This window comes from Podarcis cretensis, assembly GCF_951804945.1.
Source record: "Podarcis cretensis genome assembly, chromosome: 5".
In the NCBI taxonomy this organism is placed as follows: domain Eukaryota; kingdom Metazoa; phylum Chordata; class Lepidosauria; order Squamata; family Lacertidae; genus Podarcis; species Podarcis cretensis.
This window is the reverse complement of record NC_137174.1, coordinates 88,339,231-88,362,499: the sequence shown is the minus strand read 5'-3', so window position 1 is coordinate 88,362,499 and position 23,269 is coordinate 88,339,231. Positions and strand designations below refer to the sequence as shown.

At 45.3% G+C, this 23,269-nt stretch overlaps 1 protein-coding gene across 1 annotated transcript in view; it reads left to right on the top strand.

Moving 5' to 3' along the window:
* SPATA16 (spermatogenesis associated 16) overlaps nt 1-23,269 on the top strand; it is a 168,721-nt gene that overhangs the window by 84,217 nt on the left and 61,235 nt on the right. Inside the window, exon 5 of the mRNA XM_079977989.1 lies at nt 16,701-16,785. Within this exon, the coding sequence (XP_079834115.1) occupies nt 16,701-16,785 (85 nt within the window). The remainder of the gene's footprint in view (nt 1-16,700; nt 16,786-23,269) is intronic.

The following is a 23,269-nucleotide window of genomic DNA, read 5'->3' as shown; positions in this document are numbered from 1 at the left end:
GCCACGGTATCAGCGGACACACACACATCCTAAGATCAGAATAAATTTATCCATTATAATCAATTAAATCACAGTTTTGCCATCTTAGCACAAATTGCCTACCTGCCTTGATTAGGTACATGGCACAGTCCTGTTTCTCAATGTTGCTGAAAAACAGTATCTGAAACTGGCTGTTCCATTCCGGACTGTGGAGAAGGAAGGCTGACCCGACGGATTGCGTGTTTGCATGAAAATAACTTTATATTGAATTGAGGCCCACAGGTATGACATTAAGAGTGTGGTGTCTCTTTTCTATGCACGTTTTTGAAATGCAAATACCATTTGCTTGGGAGGAAGCTGGTAATGATCAAGATTTTAGCAGGCAGAGATGGGAAGTTTAACCAATGGGGGGTTCCAGTGAGTGGGACTAAGCAATGGCAGTGGTGACCCCAATGGGAGGATGCCCTCCCCTCATTGAAATGTCAGTTTCCATTACTACCTCAGCAGGAGAGGAAAACCTTAAAACTCTCTCTCTTTGCCTGCTGCATTCCTGATCATTACAATACAACCTGTGGATACTTTTGAAAATTATGTATGTTAAATGGAAAGGCACACTTTGAAGTGCCTCAGTACTTGTCTGGCTGTGACTCCTTTGACCTGGAAGCTCAACATCTTAGTTGCTCTGTTCTGTCGAGTTTCCCGTCCGTCCGTCCCCAATTTATCCATTATGCCTCACGTGGGGGACAGGTTATGCCTTTCTTGCAGTGCACAATGGCTGTCGTTTCTAAAGCAGCCCTGCCTTTTCTCACTGTGATAGTTGGGGTCTTCCACTGTATTTCTCTCACTGTGACATTCTGCTTTCGGAATAGAAACATTACCGCTTATTGCACCGAGATGGGTTTCTATTTTAATGGCAACTGCTGTACAAAAAGAGAGAGAGAGAGAGAGAGAGAGAGAGAGGCGGCTCTGGCCCGGCAGTTAATGTTCTACTGCCTTGCAGGAGATTTATTTATTCTTCCCAGCCTTGGTCTCACACTGCCCGAGTCACCTGGGAATATGCACATTACCAAAACAGCATGCTCAGGCCCTTGTGGGACTGCCTTATTCCGCTTCTCAATGGCTTCTTTTCATATGATGAAGGTTCGGAGTTGGCAGCTTGCAAAGAGAGTTCAGGCCAGCCAGAAATATATTACTACAGCATTAAGTCACAGGGAAGCGTAAAGTCGCAGGCAGGGGAGAAAAGGATTGATCGAGCTCTGGGCTGCTACAGTTGATTGTGATTTCCCTGATTTCCCTGTAGTGGCTAAAGCAGCCTTTCCTGAGCTTGGACCTTCTAGGTGTGTTGTCTAACAACTCACATCATCCATTGTTGAAATCAGAGTAGCAAAAACGCAGCTAAGAAGCTCAAATCATATATACAGTGGTACCTCGGGTTAAGTACTTAATTCGTTCCGGAGGTCCGTTCTTAACCTGAAACTGTTCTTAACCTGAAGCACTGAGGCATCTAATCATAAGCTTGCATTTTTATTAAAGCTTATATGTTTAATCAGGGCTTGTATTTTAAAATTGAGCTTAAAATGTTTTATGCCAGGCAAAAGACCAGTTGCCTAAAAACCTTGGCAAGATGTTTTACTCCTAGACAAGGGGCCCCCCTGATTTATAGCAGAAAACAACTCTCAAAGTCGTAAAAAGGGAATTACAGGCTGACAGCCAAGGTTACACTGACCCTACAAATTAAGGGTGGATAAATAGTAAAATGAGCCATATCTTCTTCCTAATGTTAAGAAGGTCAAGAGCAGTGAAAAAGCATCTAGCTGGCAGAAAGAGAACATTTTGGGAAATCTTTTCTAAAGCTGTTTCTTTCTTAAACTAAGATCCTTTTAAGATTTCTTTTCCTTTTAAAAGGTTGTTTATGTATTAAATATATTAGTTTAAATATAATTATGCAAAGGATTTAAGAAATGCTAGATTCTTATTTCATATAGTTGTAAGAGTTGTAACTATCCTGAAATTAAGTCAGCCACCAGCCAAGCCCCTTGCCAGACAGAAGACGCCAATCGAGCACTCCTGATATATGGTTGTCAGGCCTTTTGTTTAGAAACCTTCAAATGAAGGAGATCTCTCAATGTTGATGTGAACTCAATCCTTGACATATGCATAAGATAAAAATTTAAGATTAATTATCTGTTTTGGAAGGCAATAGGGCAAGGAGGGCAAGAGGTGAGCTGGTAATTAAGATTCCTTGTTGAGACACATGTAAGATATATTACTACTTATTTGTCATTTATAGATAGAAGAATATATAGCTTTTTGATTTCCATAAAAGGCAAGAGGAAATGGGTGTATCTTTTGTGATTGGTTCTAGCAAACAGCCAATAGGAATTTCAACCAGGCTGATTGGACAGAGGCAGCCACAGGAGGAGCAAGGGGGCTGGATTAAGGAAATATAAGTGCTGGCCAGAATGGCAAGAGGCCAGGCCAGAGCTTGGTAACCATATACCACTGTGCCTCATATTTATTTGTCTGACAAATAAATTACTATTTTAATTTCTCTATTGCTGCGTTGAATATTTCATTCCAGCTAAGCGTTAACCACAAGCAGGGTGCTACATTTCTTTAGGTAATGGGGCCTCCTGCTGCTGCTGCACCGCTGGAGCACGATTTCTGTTCTCATCCTGAAGCAAAGTTCTTAACCTGAAGCACTATTTCTGGGTTAGCGGAGTCTGTAACCTGAAGCATATGTAACCTGAAGCGTATGTAACTTGAGGTACCACTGTATGACTGAATATGACAGACATCCTTCTTAGGAGATTAAGTCAATGTCCAAACTTAAGTATTCAAAAACTTTACTTGCAGAAACTTTTAGTTATAGATGAATTAAAACATAATATTTACAGTCACATGCTTATCCAAGCATGGGCTTGCAGTCTCTTCTTCTAACTTCCAAACAACTGTACAGTATTTTCCCTCTCTTTCAGAGCTCAGCACTCAGCCTTCTGTATCTTAGTTTGGCCATGTTTTGCAGAGATTTCCACCTTTACCTTCTCTTGCAGCTTTGCTCTTTCTTTCAAGCAAAGAACATGCTCTCTAACACTCTATTCAACTTAGCAGTGTTCACAGTAGATTCTAAAACACAGCCGTCTTGCTTCGCATAAAATGGAGCCATAAAATACTCCCCATGTGACCATCGTTAGCCAATCCCATGAGAACAACTAGAATTCAGTTACCATCCAATCAAATTTAAACACATAGTAATGCATATAAGCATTTACAATTTCAGTGAATTAAATTACTATACTTAACATCCTTGCCCATGCTGGCAAGGGCTGGTGAGAGCTGTAGCTCAAAACACCTGAAGGAGGATGGTGTGAAGATTGCAACTGTGCAAAAATTAGATTAGCCAGTAGGTGGGAGCCAAACTTAAAACCATAGAGAGACCTGGTCTGAATAGAGACAGTGGATTCTTATCTCATTATACCTGATAAAGCTATTTTTGGCCATCTCACCCCTTGCTTTTTCCTTTAAGACCAATTGCAGTCGTTAAAAGTCGTTAACCACACCTATCAGCCAATCACCCATTCCCACCACCCTTCTGAGTAATACCCCTCCCCACCCTCTCACTATATACAGTGGTATCTCTGGTTGCAAACGGGATCTGTTCTGGAGCCCCGTTCACAACATGAGCAGAAATCAACCCGCGTCTGCACGTGCGCGGGTCGCAATTTGACGCTTCTGCACATGCGCAGGTCGCAATTCGACGCTTCTGCACATGCGCGTGACATCATTTTGAGCATCTGCGCATGTGCGGGCGGTGAAACCCGGAAGTAACCCTTTCCGGTACTTCCGGGTCACCGCAGGACGCAACCTGAAAACGCTCAACCTGAAGTAAACACAACATGAGATATGACTATATAAGGGTCTGGTGACTTCTCTTTCCTTGTATCTGAAGAAGTGTGCATGCACACAAAAGCTCATACCAATAACAAACTTACCGTATTTTTTCTCTATAAGACTCACTTTTCCCCTCCAAATAAGGGGAAATGTGTGTGCATCTTATGGAGCGAATGCAGGCTGTGCAGCTATCCCAGAAGCCAGAACAGCAAGAGGGATTGCTGCTTTCACTGCGCAGCGATCCCTTTTGCTGTTGTGGCTTCTGAGACTCAGAATATTTTTTTTCTTGTTTTCCTCCTCCAAAAACTAGGTGCGTCTTGTTATCTGGTGCGTCTTATAGAGCGAAAAATACGGGTAGTTGGTCTCTAAGGTGCTACTGGAAGGAATTTTTTAACTTTGTTTCGACTGCGGCAGACCAACACGGTTACCTACCTGTAACTAGAACTGTGCTAATGCTAGCTAATGACTGCAGAGTCTGGGTCAGTAATAATAATAATAATAATAATAATAATAATAATAATAATAAATTTTAATTATTCCCCGCCCTCCCCGGCCAGAGCTGGGCTCAGGGCAGCTAACACCGGTAAAATTACAGTAAAAACATAATAGGGGGGACCCAATTTAAAATACAGGTTAAAATGCAATTTAAAATGCAGCCTCATTTTAAAAGTTGCCCTTGGATCAAAACCATAAGGGAAGGGAAACATAAGGGTGGGACTGAGTCCAAACCAGGCGGAACAGCTCTGTTTTGCAGGCCCTGTGGAAAGATGTCAAGTCTCGCAGGGCCCTAGTCTCTTGTGACAGAGCATTCCACCAAGTCAGGGCCAGTACTGAAAAGGCCCTGGCCCTAGTTGAGACCAATCTAAGCACCATGCGACTTGGGACCTCCAAAATGTTGTCATTTGTGGACCTTAAGGTCCTCCGCGGGGCATACCAGGAGATTGGGAGAGGTGGTCCTTGAGGTATTGCAGTCCTGAGCCAGTGAAGGCTTTATCGTTCAGAACCAGCACTTTGAATATACTATCTGAAGCTCTTTAAATACTAGTTGAAGCTTCTCAGCCATCTTCAAAGGTATCCCAGGTGGCACACTAGAAGTCACCAGCCTATGGCAGTGACAGTCTCCTGAAGGCATCTCACCGCTAGACTAAGTAAGGGCCAGTGTATGTTCCTCTTGACAGAAAAGAACCTGGAAGCAAGGACCTCCAATCTCAGCAACTCTCAGCAACTACTCCTACATCGCAGAGGGTCGGACTACATTACTCTTTGGGTCCCTTCCAACTCTGCAGTTTCTATGATTCTATGAAACCCACACACAGAGTCACTCTGAGGCTTTTGGAGACCACTGCTCCACGACAATCTGGGGATGGTGGTGTCAGCGGAACCCCAGGAGCCAACCTGTTGCAATGGGAGTGAGAAGAAGGAAGCAGATTCCAGCTAGGCCTCAGAAGGTCAAGCCCGCCTTGCACCCTCATTAAATAAATAAATAAATAAATAAATAAATAAATAAATATTATTTATACTCCGCCCATCTGGCTGGGCTTCCCCAGCCACTCTGGGTGGCTTCCAACAAAATATTAAAATACAGTAATGCATCAAACATTAAAAGCTTCCCTAAACAGGGCTGCCTTCAAATGTTTTCTAAAAGTCTGGTAGTTGTTGTTCTCTTTGACATCTGGTGGGAGGGTGTTCCACAGGGCAGGTGCCACTACCGAGAAGGCCCTCTGCCTGGTTCCCTGTAGCTTGGCTTCTCGCAGTGAGGGAACCGCCAGAAGGCCCTCGGCGCTGGACCTCAGTGTCCGGGTAGAATGATGGGGGTGGAGACGCTCCTTCAGGTATACTGGACCGAGGCCATTTAGGGCTTTAAAAGTCAGCACCAACAATGAATTGTGCTCGGAAACGTACTTACCCAGCTTTAATACAAACATTCAGAGTGGCTCAGGAATTAAAATAAAACACAGTAGGAAAAAAATATGTCAGAAACACATCAATGAAAACTGAATTAAAACAAAAAAAAATCTATATGAGGATTGATCACAGACTGTTGTTTGACTCAGCCCTCTGATGTCGATGGTGAGTTAAGATATATCATATCAGCAGCGTGGTCCTTGGTTTTTGTTGCTTAGGAAATGTTATTTGGGGTGTCAAACGTCACACCGTTTTGGCTCGAACACCTCTAACCTGATCTGCACGGTGAAGCTTTGACCAAAGGCAAACCAACAACAGTCCTTCTGAGAAAACAGGAACCCTGACTCTGAAAATATATATATCGCATAAATGTCTGCAAAGGGGGCTCAGAAAAACAAAGCGCAGGATCTGTTGTTGTGCCCTGTAATTGTATATCTCTTAGGGTTTTCCTCCACCCAGTGGCCAGTTGCAGCAAATGAAGCTCACATCTGAAATCCATGCTGTTCTGCTGATTTAGCTTTTTCATTCTCCTTCTAGTAAAAAAGTAAAAGGCAAAGGACCCTTGGACGGTTAAGTCCAGTCAAAGGCAACTATGGGGTTCGGTGCTCATCTTGCCTGTCCACAGGCAGCTTTCCGGATCATGTGGTCAGCATGACTAAACCGCTTCTGGTACAACGGAACACCGTGATGGAAAGCAGAGCGCGCTGAAATGCCATTGACTTCCCACCCCAGCGATACCTATTTATCTACTTGCACTGGTGTGCTTTCAAACGGCTAGGTTGGCAGGAGCTGGGACAGAGCAACAGGAGCTCACCTCATTGCGGGGATTTGAACCACCGACCTTCCGATCAGCAAGCCCAAGAGGCTCAGTGGTTTAGACCACTCCTTCTAGTACTCAGCTGCCTGTTCCACAAAAACTGTGCTCAAATTTTCCTTCAGTGGGCTTTTTGAAGCCAAATCAACTAGCTGTTGAGTCTGCTTTCTTCTTGAGATTCACCTGCCATTGGCCCAAATTCTTGGAAGCCACTGTAGCTGCTAGGAAGCAGAGGAGGGGGGCACAGTCCCGCCTCTGAAACCTTCCAATGGCAGAGCTGGATGGAAGAAGAGGAGTTTGGATCTGATATCCCGCTTTCTCACTACCTGAAGGAGTCTCAAAGTGGCTAACATTCTGCTTTCCCTTCCACCCCCACAACAAACACTCTGTGAGGTGAGTGAGGCTGAGAGACTTCAAAGAAGTGTGACTAGCCCAAGGTCACCCAGCAGCTGCATGTGGAGGAGCGGAAACACGAACCCGGTTCCCCAGATTACGAGTCTATCACTCTTAACCACTACACCACACTGGCTCACTGGATGAAGCAATGCATCCCCTCCAACATTTCTCTGATGAAAACAGGGACACACTACCATACCCTTAAACATTTCTCCAGTGAAAATAGGGATGTCCTAAGGAAAAGCCAGACATCCCGGGACCAAAACAGAAACCTGAACAGCTTCTGTAAATCCAGGACTGTCCCTGGAAAATAGGGACACTTGGAGGGTCTGGCAATGGATGTGACTCTTCCCTTTGTACAGCAGGCTGCGACTCATACCAAAAGGATCTAGGAGTCTTGGTTGACCACAAACTTGACATGAGCCAACAGTGTGACGCGGCAGCTAAAAAAGCCAATGCAATTCTGGGCTGCATCAATAGGAGTATTGCATCTAGATCAAGGGAAGTAATAGTGCCACTGTATTCTGCTCTGGTCAGACCTCACCTGGAGTACTGTGTCTAGTTCTGGGCACCACAGTTCAAGAAGGACACTGACAAACTGGAATGTGTCCAGAGGAGGGCAACCAAAATGGTCAAAGGCCTGGAAACGATGCCTTATGAAGAATGGCTAAGGGAGCTGGGCATGTTTAGCCTGGAGAAGAGGAGGTTAAGGGGTGATATGATAGCCATGTTCAAATATATAAAAGGATGTCACACAGAGGAGGGAGAAAGGTTGTTTTCTGCTGCTCCAGAGAAGCGGACACGGAGCAATGGTTCCAAACTACAAGTAAGAAGATTCCACCTAAACATTAGGAAGAACTTCCTGACAGTAAGAGCTGTTCGACAGTGGAATTTGCTGCCAAGGAGTGTGGTGGAGTCTCCTTCTTTGGAGGTCTTTAAGCAGAGGCTTGACAACCATATGTCAGAAGTGCTCTGATGGTGTTTCCTGCTTGGCAGGGGGTTGGACTCGATGGCCCTTGTGGTCTCTTCCAACTCTATGATTCTATGATTCTATGAAAGTCAAGTTGGGGTATATATATAGAGAGAGATAAATATATGGGCATAGATATATAAGATATGAGGGATGCGGGTGGCGCTGTGGGTTAAACCACAGAGCCTAGGACTTGCCAATCAAGGTCGGCGGTTTGAATCCCCGTGACGGGGTGAGCTCCCGTTGCTCAGTCCCTGCTCCTGCCAACCTAGCAGTTCGAAAGCATGTCAAAGTGCAAGTAGATAAATAGGTACCACTCCGACGGGAAGGTAAACGCCGTTTCCGTGCACTGCTCTGGTTCACCAGAAGCGGCTTAGTCATGCTGGCCACATGATCCAGGAGCTGTACGCCAGCTCCCTCGGCCAATAAAGCGAGATGAACGCCGCAACCCCAGAGTTGGCCACGACTGGACATAATGGTCAGGGGTCCCTTTACCTTTATATAAGATAGATCCAAGCAAGGCAAGGAATTGTTACAGTTCAGAGACACAATTCTAGCCAGGCAAAAGTATTTAAGGAGAGTTTTCAGCAGGGCTGGAGAGAGGCAGCATGGCCTAAGGAAGTCCCAAGATATGGAGGGCAATATTCAGCACCCAGAGATAAGGATCCTTACCTCTGGACTAAAGGCAGGTCAAGGAGCTCTGGACCAGTTCTTGGGTCAGGGCTCCTGGGAGCCCTATTCACCCTGTCTTGTGTCTCATGATGTCAGAAAGACAGTGTGCGAATGGAAAAAGCAGACTTCTGCACACACATCTTTCAGTGTCAGTTGTCACTAGTTAGTCCGGCTGTGTGTTAATAGTGTTGGGTCAATTGATTTATTTTCTCAGTAGCAGGCTGCAGAGGAAAAAGCGTTTGGTGCAAAGTTTCTAAAACTTCTGTAAAAAAAAAAAGCCCTACTTATTAAAAAAAAAACCTACTACACCTTAAGATGCAGGCCCCTAATGGCCCACTCAGGGAAGGAAATGCTTTTAAAACTTTTCAAAGAAATTCTCAAAGCCTTGGAAATGGATGTAGGAATGGAAAGCAGAATTCCACCCTGCCAGCAAAGAAAAGGATAAGGCAGTAGGAGTGCCTTCAGATTTTCCGCACCTTGGGGACTATACCCTAAAGGCATGCTAAGGTCCTAGGCATGCCTGCCCTGGGACCTCATGGAGAAGGACAGCTGATGATGATGATGATGATGATGATGATGATAAGGACCCTGTGGTCCTCCATATATTGTTGGATTCCACCTCCCTCAGCCCCAGTCATTGTGCCCAATGGTCAGGGATGATGGGAGCTGTAGAAACAGGAACATCTGGAAAAGCCAAAAGTTGCTGTAATCAGATTCCAGGTTTGGCAAATAGAAGGGGAAGAAATGGAGGCAGTGAGAGATTTTACTTTCTTGGGCTCCATGATCACTGCAGATGGTGACAGCAGTCACGAAATTAAAAGACGCCTGCTTCTTGGGAGAAAAGCAATGACAAACCTAGATAGCATCTTAAAAAGCAGAGACATCACCTTGCCAACAAAGGCCCGTATAGTTAAAGCTATGGTTTTCCCAGTAGTGATGTATGGAAGTGAGAGCTGGACCATAAAGAAGGCTGATCACCGAAGAATTGATGCTTTTGAATTATGGTCCCGGAGGAGACTCTTGAGAGTCCCATGGACTGCAAGAAGATCAAGCCTATCCATTCTTAAGGAAATCAGCCCTGAGTGCTCACTGGAAGGACAGATCATGAAGCTGAGGCTCCAATACTTTGGCCACCTCATGAGAAGAGAATACTCCCTGGAAAAGACCCTGATGTTGGGAAAGATGGAGGGCACAAGGAGAAGGGGACAACAGAGGACGAGATGGTTGGACAGTGTTCTCGAAGCTACCAGCATGAGTTTGACCAAACTGCAGGAGGCAGTGGAAGACGAGTGCCTGGCGTGCTCTGGTCCATGGGGTCACGAAGAGTCGGACATGACTAAATGACTAAACAACAACAACAACAGTCGTACCTTGGTTTTGAACAGCTTAGTTCTTGAACGTTTTGGCTCCCAAACGCCACAAACCCAGAAGCGAGTGTTCCGATTTGCAAACTATTTTTGGAATCCGAATGTCCGATGGGGCTTCCACTGCTTCCAGCTGGCTGCAGGAGCTTCTTGCAGCCAATCAGAAGCCACACTTTGGTTTTGGAAGTTGAACGGACTTCCGGAATGAATTCCATTCAGCTTCCGAGATACGATTGTATTGCTTGGTGCTGGGAGAGTTGCCCGTAGAAATGCGTAACTCCATCACTTTTGATTCATAGCTAGATGGCAAATTGTGATCAACCGCTCAGAAATACTCTCTCCTTGCAAGGTTCTAATATTGCGCATGCATGTTTTCCTATGGCTGCTTTGGAATTGTGCGTTGTGTGTTGCCTGGGCAACCATCCCACCACACTCACCCTTCTCTGCCTCTTGTGAATTAGTCACCGACCATCCAGGATATTTGACATGGTCAGGAGGATAAAATAAATGGGAGTAATCCGGTCCACCCACCACATCGGAACATAGAAAGCTGCCTCATACCAAGTCATGCCATTGATCCATTGATACCACTATTGTCTACACTGACTGGCAGCAGCTGTTTGGGTTTTCAGCTTGGGGTCTCTCCCAGCCCTACCTGGAGATGCCGAGGACTGAACTCAGAACCTCCTCCATGCAAAGCAGATGCTCTACTTTTGAAAGGCTACAACTTCCATTAAAGAAATTAGGTAAATTACCCAGAAGCCTGAGACTTGTACACGCACAGTCCAATGCAGGTCCCAACTGTCTGCATTTGGTTTTGTAAAGGCAGCTCCAGCTACACGCCAGAGATGCATGCGTTTGAGTTGTACTGGTTTTCTCGAACTTCCATGGGAAGGGAAGGAGACAGCCCATCTCCTTTCGAGTACAGAAGAGATGCATTGTTTGCTGGACAGGAGCCCAAGAGTGGGAAGTCAACATGCAGCGGCTCATAATTTATTGCGGGTGAAGGCTGAGTATTTAGGGCTGAGGGTTTTGTGAGCAGGGTTAAAGCTGGCATTTGTTTGGGCCTCAGGTTTGTTACCTTCCACCTCCCCTCAGCACACCTCTGTATGCTAGCATGAGGCAGCTCTTACACAGGACTTGCACAGGAAAACCTCCCAAGGAATTATGCCCAGTATTTTTACATGGTGCTTCCCCTCCCCGCCACCCACCCGTCCCTCCTCACTCTCTTTCCTGAAGAAATGGGGGCGGAATCAGTTTGACTGCTCGGCCGATAATCCTCGTCCCCCACAAAACGGACATTCTGTACAGCGAAGGTAAATGGGTTTCCCTTGACAAGGGATTTCCTGTCTGTGGTCTCAGGCAAGTCATTTAAGAGGCAAATCAGGGACCACTTACATTGCAAGAGTCCCTCTTGACTCCGTTAAATTGTCCCCTAAGTGACTTGTCTAGAGCTAGCATATGAAACAAGGCCTGTAATCCAATCTCTCAGATACAAAGCCTCAGAGGGGGTGGAACTGCATGTCCAGAGGAGCACCATTAGTTGTCCCCCGTGTCTCAGAAGCCCGACTGGCTTCAGCTAGAAGTTGGGCATTTATTGTCACTGATCCCATCCTTTGAATGCTCTTCCAGCAGAGATTTGGCAGGCATCCCTGCTGTTAACTTCCAGGCATCTCTCAAAAGCCTTTTAATGATGACAGTCCTATTCAGTTGTTTACATTTTCTTAGGATGAGCTCGCTGTATTTATTATTATTTTATTTTGTGTTGATGGTATCTTGTGTCTTATTGCATCCCCACCCTGACATGAGCGGGTGGTTTGTAAATAATTCAAAATAAATAAATATCCAGGTGTACCCCTGAAAATGGTTACCCAGCGTCAAGTACACACACACACACACACACACACACAAACAAACAAACACCCGGTTGGTCACTTGTAATACTAATTATCTCATGTCCTGATATCACTGAGGGATGAGCGACTCTGTAGATGTTGGCTTCTTTGCGTTCAGTTCTCTACACTTCCACATCAAGTTCACATTTTTTAAAAATAGCCGTCATGGAAATTCATCAGCATATTAGCGCCAATTATGGATGCAATTTTGCCTTACACACTTATTTTTACGGGGCAATTTCCCCTAATTTTATATACTGCATGTTACTTCCACTAATATATGCATTGGTATGTATGCTTTACCCTAGTACTGTGGTACCTCAGGTTACATACGCTTCAGGTTACATACACTTCAGGTTACAGACTCCGCTAACCCAGAAATAGTGCTTCAGGTTAAGAACTTTGCTTCAGGATGAGAACAGAAATCGTGCTCCGGCGGCATGGCGGCAGCAGGAGGTCCCATTAGCTAAAGTGGTGCTTCAGGTTAAGAACAGTTTCAGGTTAAGTACAGACCTCCGGAACGAATTAAAGTACTTAACCCAAGGTACCACTGTATATGCATTTTTGTACACATTACTTTTCTGAGGAACTACAATGCAAAATTTGAAGTGCAAATTTCAACGGGTGGCTGTGTTTGGGGTTGCATCTATAAATCAGGTGGCAGAAAGTTGGCTTTAAAAAAAACTCTTCCTTTTCCCCCTCACCCATTTCATTTTAAAAAATGACTGCTCATTAATAAACTCCCCATCATCAACTGCAAAAAACTGCAGTTTTTAAAACAAATTAAGGGGGGAAATGGCTGAAAGCGAAGCAGATAGACCTGATCACAAAAACACAATTCTGCCAGCTTGACACGGTGATAATACGAGTCACAATAAGCTATAAAGTCCATCCAATTATCTGCAACATTAATGAGTCAAAGCCGTCCTTTTTCCTATGAATTACTTCCGTTAATTTGTTCATCACGCCAGTTCCAGACAATTCAGTAAGCTCTACGAAGCTGTCAGAGTCTGAGGGTACTTCCAGTGATTAGCTCATAATGTTAGGGTTGCCATACGTCAACAACTTTTTGTGTCTGGATCATTACTTCTTGAAAAATGGCTACCCTACACAATGTTTTTGGAGCAATTGTTACATTCATAACCAATGATTTCACCATATTGTACTAGGTGAAATCTTTGTTGAGAGTACCTGGTCTTAGCACATACCCCGCAAGTGTCCTGGAAAACCTGGGACATTCCGTGTTGTTTTGTGAGAGAACGGCAACCATTTTGGTTGCTATGATCCCTCAGGATTTTGCAGCATACTAGGCAAATTAGGTTGCATCCAGCTAAATTATATTCAGAGTGGGCCTGCTGAAATTAATACTGAAATGAATGCGCCTAAACTGAGTTCGGCCATTGGGAAATTGTGGTGTTAGCAGCAAGTCCAGGGCACTCATAGGCCTTTTAAGACACGAAGAATCATTGCCACGCCTGCCCTCAGTGGTACAAGAGCAGCACTGTCAAGAGAACTAAGCACACCTAGGCTGTGAAAGCAGCAAGCCTATTCGCCGAGGCTGCCCAGAGAGGGCTGTCACCTGGAGGAAGAGAAGCCACTGCCCCACTACCCCACTCTACGTCACACAGAGGCTATGGCTACCCCGCCATGCAAAGCAGCAGCAGGGCAGCTGCTTCCTCTCCCTCTCTGGTGCTGTTTCTCATGGGTGCCACCCAAGGCAGTGTTGGGATACTGCCAGGGATACAAAGGCAATCATGCCCCGTGCCGTCTCCGGACGATCCAGCGATCTCTCGTAGAAACGCAGTATCAGTTAATTAGCGCCATGAGCCCCAGAAATAGCTTCCCACATTCCAGAGCTCTTGCACGCTCTATCAGCAGAGTTCACACAGTGAAAGATGCACGCAGGAGAGCATTATTTACAATTTTATTCAGCGTTGGTCAGAACAAAGAAAACATGACTGCCTGCGTTGATGTCTCAGGCACAGAGAGAAAACGAAAGCAGAAACAAACAGAAACTTCCTGTGAACAGGAAATACGCAGACTCTGTGACTCACAAAGCCTGCTCCCTTTTAAGGTGGAACGGAAATATCCTAACAGGCAGCTGCCTCACCCCACATCATTGGTGGGCTGGCTCTGAGTAGGCCCTCTAGCTCTGGCCCGAAGAAACTACCTGCTGGCACTGGGTCTCTTCTGTATAAAGCCAGAAGCTCATTGATCGTCCTCTGTCAGGCTTTGGGGAATAGGATCCGTCCCCCAGTGGCAGTAAATAAGCAGATCAAACAAAAGGAGCGTTCTTACCAGTTTGCTTCTTTAATAATCACAGAGAGCAGGGAATACATATCTTTCTAGAAATGGCGTTGCTCCCAGTAAAGGTTTTCCCCTCCGTCCACATTAATCTACATGACTCCTACGTCAGGTAATATGAGTTTATTGCCACTGAGCTCTGTGTTCTATCACTCTCAACGCCCGTCTAGTCTTGGGCGAAGGGGGGTCAGGAATGCTGTCCAAGGTCACTGAATCTGCCAGCTATCTCTCTCCTGGTGATTCCTCTTCTAGCTGCTCCTCAGCCATGATTTCCCAGTTTTTCCCCTTTGCAAACCACTGTTCTAAATCAATACAGTCATACCTCGGGTTACAGAAAAAATGCTTCAGTTTGCGTTTTTTCGGGTTATGGACCCGCCCAAACCCAGATGTACCAGAACGGGTTACTTCCGAGTTTTGGGGGTCGCGCATGCGCAGAAGCGCTAAATTGCAACCCGTGTGTGCGCAGACGCGCCGCTGTGGGTTGCGAATGTGCATCCCACATGGATCATGTTCACAACCCAAACGTCCACTGTACTGCCCTCCTGCCCCTAGGAAGGTTCAGAAGAAGGGGGGGGCTGCCACCATTCCTCCTCAGTCCAGCCCCTGACATCCTCATTGTTTTCATCAAAGTTCCCCAGATTTTTGCCAGTGGGTCGCACGAGAGATGTGGAACCTCTTTAGCATTAGATTCAAAGCAAGTGCCCCCTCCCACCAATGCACTGAAGTCAAGAGATGCTCACCTCTGTGCAAGGATAGATTTATCTTTTGCTGGGCCTCCCACAGAGTATCACGGCAGTCGTCTTCCCCCCTGCCTTCCCCACGACACCCAGACAACTCTGAACTGCTTGTGATTTAAATCCTCTGCTTCCTTTATTTTCTCTCAGCCATATCTCATTAAGAACATAATGCAGCTTGCGAAAACATGTTCTAAAATGGTATTACTACTAGCCTGGGATTAGGGTTTTATAACACATGTAACTCGGGAGAGAATTCCAAATTCAATTTACAGTAATGTCAAGGAGCAATAAATATATCAGCAGTGATGGGGGGGCTGGGAGGGAGGGAGACGGGCAGCGACAAGCAGATAGGAAAGCATCAACAAATAAACTTTTTGTGCTAGTAATTAGGCACACAATATTATTATATGTTTAATTGACTAAAGTGACAATTTGGAATTACATCTGGCTGCATTTAATTGGATTTGGAATCTCCAGAGGGGAAGGAGAGAGGGGGGGTATTGGAGGAGCAGCCATAAAAAAGCAAAGTGATTTTCTGAAGTCTGTTAAAACCTGCATTAATATCCATTGCACAATAGTTTTTAATATCCTCTCAGTCTAATAAGAGAAATGTGGTAGTTGTTACAAACACTCAGGGCACTAAAGCATATTCAATTAGTTGCAAGATTTGCCACCTCTTCCCCCATTCCCCACACCCCCAAACTCCACCGCGGCAAGCATAATTTAATCAAAGATGAACTATGTTTGACTTTGCCACAAACTGAGATATCCTCCGATACCAGCAGCGAGCTATATCACACATTCAGCTGCTGTCCTGGAAGAAATTTTGACTATATATAATGCGTGGGAGTCCATAAATACTTTAAAGCGAGCCGGAATAAAACATTTTTGAGTGACCGTTAAATATTTGCTCACAATAAAAATGGAAAAACCCATCAACTGCGGGGAGGGGGGGGAAATGTTAGGGCTGTTTCCTCCTCGCACTTTTGTTACCTAATAAAACAGCTCCCCGGAGTTTCCAAATGCATGCTATATCCTTTTGCCAATGGCTGATAATTATGAATGTATGCTAATATAAATAGCTTCATTTGTAATGTGCCTTAGTCCTTGCTTGCCTTAGTTTGCGAGAGTGTCCCTTTGACAGGGGGTTATGGAACGGTGGTATCCTGCCCCAGATCCTGAGCAGCAGCCTGCTTTGGCTCAGGGTAGGGCAAGTGGAAGGAAACACCAAGCCCTCCAACATTTCGCCAAGGAAAATAAGTACGTGCTATTCTGAAGAATTGATGCTTTTGAATTGTGGTGCTGGAGGAGACTTTTGAGAGTCCCATGGACTGCAAGAAGATCAAACCTCTCCATTCTGAAGGAAATCAGCCCTGAGTGCTCACTGGAAGGACAGATCGTTAAGCTGAGGCTCCAATACTTTGGCCACCTCATGAGAAGAGAAGACTCCCTGGAAAAGACCCTGATGTTGGGAAAGATGGAGGGCACAAGGAGAAGGGAACGGCAGAGGACGAGATGGTTGGACGAAGCTACCAGCATGAGTTTGACCATTATTGAAGCTTCTGCTCCTTCCATGTTCCTCTTTTGCCTCTGGGATGGCAGCTATGGGTGCAAGAGGTACACCTGGGCAGGCCAGAATTTGCATGGGGCCACTGCTTGCTGGTGCGGGGCTGCAAAGGTTTCGTAGCCTACGAGCATCGCATTTCTGTATTCTCATCAGTCTCCTTCCTCCCCCTGAATTATTTCACTTGCTTATTCTGTTTTCGTCGTTAGGAGTGCCATGGTTGCTGACTACATGTACTGGCTGTCAGGAGGAAGTGAGCAGCATACAAGCAAGCTCATCAAACTGTATTGGCAGGTAAAAATTGATGGCCCAGCGAGGGAGGAGGAGCCCACCTTGCTGTTAGGACCCAAATGAAGGATTGGTGCTTAAAAGACTGCCGGCTAAGGTAGCTGCGGGGCTTATCAATCAGGAGGCCATTATATAGCAGTAACGTATTTATAATGAAGTAGCTTTTTTCCTCCCCCTCCCCCCCCCCCGAGACTAATTTTAAGGCTAAAAATTCAAGGTTGTTAACCCTTGGCTCATACTTCAATTTTACAGACAGCCATAAAATTTCATCTTTGATACTGCTTCATTCTAACAGAGATAGAGATAGATGATAGATAGATAGATAGATAGATAGATAGATAGATAGATAGATAGATAGATAGATAGATGATAGATAAAAGGTAAAGGGACCCCTGACCATTAGGTCCAGTCGTGGCTGACTCTGGGGTTGCAGCACTCATCTCGCTTTATTGGCCGAGGGAGCTGGCATACAGCTTCCAGGTCATGTGGCCAGCATGACTAAGCTGCTTCTGGCGAAGCAGAGCAAGACACAGAAACGCTCTGTACCTTCCCGCCAGAGCGGTACCTGTTTATTTACTTGCACTTTGACGTGCTTTCAAACTGCTAGGTTGGCAGGAGCAGGGACCGAGCAACAGGAGCTCACCCCGTCACGGGGATTCAAACCGCCAACCTTCTCATCGGCAAGTCCAAGGCTCTGTGGTTTTAACCCACAGTGCCACCCGCGTCCCAGAGAGAGAGAGAGAGAGAGAGAGAGAGAGAGAGAGAGAGATAAAATCTCTGCTTTGGTACACAGACCTTACATAAGGAGGGGTTGGGTCTGGGGCAAAAATGTGCATAGTATTTTGGTGTCCTTTCATGTGCTTTGCAAACAATGAGAGTAGCCTTAGATAGAGCTCTGCCACCAGAGGTTATTCACTCTCACCTGCAGGGTGGGATAGAGGCAGGGTGGAGAGTAGAGATGCTTGCGGAAGTCAGTATTTGCAAATTCCTGAACTAAATGTCCTGATCCACACCTCTGAGACCAATGCGCTGATCCTTTTCCATCTCAGGAGACAAGGTACCCAACAGATTTATCAGCCCTTAGCAGTTTAAATTTAAAGGAAAATAGGTATTTAAACACATCCTTTGAATGGCAGACTAATGCAGAAAGGGAAATGAATGGCACTTGGGGGGGGGGAGACATGCAAAGGTGACATGGACCACGAATAGGTAAGTTCATTCATCCCTACTGCAGAGTAGAAGGCCCAAATGACTCACAAGCTTTGTGTTATGTCACACAAGCAGGGAAAGAGGGAGATGAGAAAAAACATATTCACTGGTCAGTCTTGCTGGATGGTAAAGGGAAGTTAACATGCACGGGCTATTCCTTCCTCTTTGTGGCTAGGTGAGAACACCAAGTCTTTCTTCCTTCTCAGAATATGCTTCAGCTGGAGGTTTCTGGTGCTGGAAACCATGAAACCTCCTTTGCTTTGCTAGGAATTTGTGTCTACGACATCATGTCATAGATGGCTTAGAGAACATGCTAATCAAGACGCTAGACAATAACTTCATTGTTCTCCTGTCCCCAGTTAGATATAATTAATCCAGTCCCCTATATAATGACTCTATCCACACAGGGGAACAGAAAAAGAGAGAAATAAAACAGCATCAACATGGACGTACGTTGGGGGAGGGGTCTCTTGCTCACCCACCGAGCATCAACCAAAAGATTGGACAAAAGATTCCGGCATTGCAGACGGTTGACTAGATGGCCCTCATGGTCCATTCCAACTCTACAGTTTTATGACTCTAAACAAAGTCTTTCTGGAGGAAATGTTTACTGGAGTGCATGCACATCCCAGCTAAAACCTTATTTCTCCTTGAAAGCCTCATGTTCCACAGGTAGCCAGCTATTAATATCTGAGAAGATTATATACTTTGCAACATGTTTATGTATACATTGCACCATTCCTCTCAAGATCTCAAAGAAGCATATGTGGCTTCTTCTCGCTTCCTTTGTAGTTAATAATAATAATAATAATAATAATAATAATAATAATAATAGTTTATTATTTGTACCCCGCCCATCTGGCTGGGTTTCCCCAGCCACTCTGGGCGGCTTCCCAAAAAATATTAAAATACAATAGTCTATTAAACATTAAAAGCTTCCCTGAACAGGGCTGCCTTCAGATGTCTTCTAAAAGTCTGGTAGTTGTCCTCTTTGACATATGGTGGGAGGGCGTTCCACAGGGCGGGTGCCATTACCAAGAAGGCCCTCTGCCTGGTTCCCTGTAATTTAGCTTCTCACAGTGAGGGAACCGCCAGAAGGCCCTCGGCGCTGGACCTCAGTGTCCGGGCAGAATGATGGGGGTGGAGACGTTCCTTTAGGTATACTGGACCAAGGCCGTTTAGGGCTTTAAAGGTCAGCACCAACACTTTGAATTGTGCTCGGAAACGTACCAGGAGCCAATGTAGGTCTTTCAAGACCGGTGTTATGTGGTCTTGGCGGCTGCTCCCAGTCACCAGTCTAGCTGCCGCATTCTGGATTAGCTGTAGTTTCCGGGTCACCTTCAAAGGTAGCCCCACATAGAGAGCTTTGCAGTAATCCAAGCGAGAGATAACTAGAGCATGCACCACTCTGGCGAGGCAGTCTGTGGGCAGGTAGGGTCTCAATCTGTGTACCAGATGGAGCTGATAAACAGCTGCCCTGGACACAGAATTGACCTGCACTTCCTTGAACAGCTGTGAGTCCAAAATGACTCCAGGCTGCGCATCTGGTCCTTCAGGGGCACAGTTACCCCATTCAGGACCAGGGAGTCCTCCACACCTGCCCATCAAAAACAATACTTCTGTCTTGTCAGGAAAATGGTACATAAGGGAGGATTGTTGATAGAGGGAGATGTTTTTCTTTCTCTCTCTAGAACCTGAAGGTCATCCAATGAAGCTAAATGTTGGGAGATTCAGGATGGATAAAAGATAGTAGTTCTTCACACATCTCATTGTTGAACTAGGGAGTTTGCTACCTTGAAAGGTAGACAGTTGAAGACCTTATCTCCTTCTGCACTGGGAGATGGGCCCTGTCAAATCCATTTTCAGTAGCAAGCCCAGGTTTGCCCTGCAGAATGCATAAAAACGCCTCCCATACTGACAGCATCCAGGTCAACTCTAACCACAGCAGAGGCAGAAAGGGAAGTTGCTTACATTTAGCAGTTCAGAAGAAGTTGACACGGTCCTCTTCAGGTGTTGCAGACTTCACCTCCCATCACCCACAGGTAACACTCCCAGTGGTGGGTGGAACTTGGAGTCCAAAACATGGGCTACCCACTCTTTATCCTTTAAAAGGTCCTCTTTATCCTTTAAAAATCCACTAAAAAACCCTCAGGCCATCCTTGCTCCCCTCTCCTCCTGGCTCCCCTCCTTTTAGTTTGTTGTTCTGGGTGCGATAGTGTCATTTTGCCTTAGGCAGATAATAAATTCTCATGGATTGAAATACTTTACAGCCAGGAGGAATGATTATCTGCTCTGACCTCCTACATAATGTGCAGGGCATATCATTTCACAAGCAATTCCTTCAAAAAGCCTAATATCCTGGTTGCATTATGGCATATCCTCCATCTCTCTCTTTTTCTTTCTTTCTCTCTCTCTCCCCCCACTCCTCCCCAACCACCACACAAAACACAATCTCTCTTTTAAAGATTTCTGTGATGGAGAATCCATCACATTGCTTAGTATGCTGCCTGGGCTGATTAATTACGAGTTTGTTTGTTTTTCTAACTCTGCTTTGTTTTCCTTGTCAAAATTGTCTAGAATCTGCTTTTGCCCTGCACATCTTATTACAAAATATTTTGTAAGATTCAAAAAGGTCCTTCAGCTGAGAGGTATCTTTCCCCATATAAAGAGGTATAAGCCAACATGAAAAGAAGCTGTTGATCTAGTGCAGAGGTAGCCAGATGAGCATCTTCCAGATGTTGTTGTGCCCTCCAGATGTTGCTGGAGACCAACTCCCATTAGCCATGGTCAGTAGGCCCACTGGTCATGGACAATAGTTGTAATCCAACAATATCTGCATGGCCCCATGTTGACCCTCCCTGATCTCGATTCTCCTCCACACCCCATATTAATTTGGGCTCTGCTGGTAAGCAATTCTAATGGCTACATTTTAGGGTTGGGGTGCAATCCCTTTGATCTGGGATTGAAAAACCTGGAGGTCCCCTCCTGCCTTTACTGTGCCCTATGCTGCCTGGTTCCCTTCCTGGTTCCCCAAGTCGAAATATAGTATGATCTTTCCTTGAGGAAGGGTGAAGGGTAGAAGCCAGTGCAGGCCTCACTTCTAGGCCATAAAAGCAACACAGCTGATTTTCATACCTGGCTGCAAATGACAATCTGCTGCCTCTTATCCCCTTTCCTGAAGGAAATGAATTTTTGCTTGGGAAAACAGGTGGAATAATAATAATAATAATAATAATAATAATAGTAGTAGTAGTAATAATACTTCTTTATTATTTAAACCCCGCCCATCTGGCTGGGTTTCCCCAGCCACTCTGGGCAGCTCCCAACAGAATATTAATAAGAAAAAAGTGATAAAACATCAAACATTCAAAACTTCCCTAAACAGGGCTGCCTTCAGGTGTCTTCTAAAAGTCAGGTAGTTGTTTATTTCCTTGACATCTGATGGGAGGGCATTCCACAGGGTGGGTGCCACTACCCAGAAGGCCCTCTGCCCAGTTATAATGATAATAATAATTTGTATTATTATATTATTAAATAATATTTATTATTTATACCCCGCCCATCTGGCTGGGTTTCCCCAGCCACTCTGGGTGGCTTCCAACAAAGTATTAAAATACAGTGGTAACCCTGTAACCTCACTTCTCACAGTGAGGGAACCGCTAGAAGACCCTCGGAGCTGGACCCCAGTGTCGAACGATGGGGGTGGAGATGCTCCTTCAGGTATACTGGGCCAAGGCCATTTAGGGCTTAGCAGCTTAGGGACAGCTTTCTAAAGTATTCTAATCAAAAAAGCATGGTGTTTGATGGGAACATATGGAGTGAGCCAACAAGAACTCATATGGCCCTAGTTGCTTCCAGGTTAGCGGTGCAGGTGGGTGCCCTCACAGGTGGACGTGGCAATGCTCTTGCATTGGTCCAGGGTAGTTTAGCCCTCATGCTGACACCATAATACCCATACCAGGCCATTAGAAATCATGAGAACTGCAAAGGATAATGCCAACAGAATTTGCTGCCATAAGACAAGGGAGGAATGGATTCAAGGGGAATTAGATAAATTCATAATAGGTCAGGCTGTTTGGTAGCTACTGGGAAACCTTCAGGTTTGGTGATTTTGTGGCTCTGAATTACCAGTTGCTAGAGAACCAAAATGGGAGCATTATTTCCTTCATGCCCAACTTTTAGAAAACTGGGTGCTGAACCAGAAGGACCACTCATCTGCAGACTTTGTGGATATTTAAGTTATAATTAGAAAAATCTTAACCATTATCCATAAAGGAAACAGTTTATAAGAAGTAAATAAGGAGGCCAGATACAGGAGAAAGGAAGTCTTTTATTTGGTTGTTTGTATTGTTGTATGTTATGCTCACTGTATGTTATGTTCACGTTTAATGAGGGTGGGTTTGTGTATTGGGGGGGGTGTTTGTGTTATGTTTTAAATAAAATTCCAATAAAATTAAAATTAACACAGAAGGACCACTCATCTGATCCAGGAGTGGGCATGGGGCTTGTGCTAGCTAGATAACGAAAGGGATGGAGTGCTGAGCAAGGACACCATTTGTTCAAAGCAATGGGAGGTGAATGACTTAGGATAACTGACAGTGGTGTGAAAGAGCACAAAGGAAGACCATTAGAAATTCACTATTTGGCAGGCTTGGTTGGCATCAGCAAAGACACCTTAGGGCAGCAGTTAGGGTCTTGAGACCCCTGCAGGGTCTGCTGGTACTGCATCCTCTGCTTCTCCCCTTTAACTGATAGACACCAAGTTGATAGGTCCATGAGCCGCCATTTTAAGTTCCCACAATGCCACATGAAAACATTAAAGCATTGTAGGACATTTTAAATGCAGCTCCATCAGAGCATTTGTGCTCTCCACTGCTGTTGTTGCCGCCACTGAGCGAGCCTGCAGTACAGTGGTACCTCGGGTTACATACGCTTCAGGTTAAATATGCTTCAGGTTACATACGCTTCAGGTTACAGACTCCGCTAACCCAGAAATAGTGCTTAAGGTTAAGAACTTTGCTTTAGGATGAGAACAGAAATCGGGCTCCGGCGGCGCGGCAGCAGCAGGAGGCCCCAATTAGCTAAAGTGGTTCTTCAGGTTAAGAACAGTTTCAGGTTAAGTACGGACCTCTGGAACGAATTAAGTACTTAACCCGAGGTACCACTGTACTACTGACATAGGAGAGAGCCCACGCTGTGGAATTTTGCCAATTTTGCTCGCCAACTCTGATCATGGGTCTCATGGACTCCCTTCTGGGGAGTCTTTCTCCCATCCACTCTG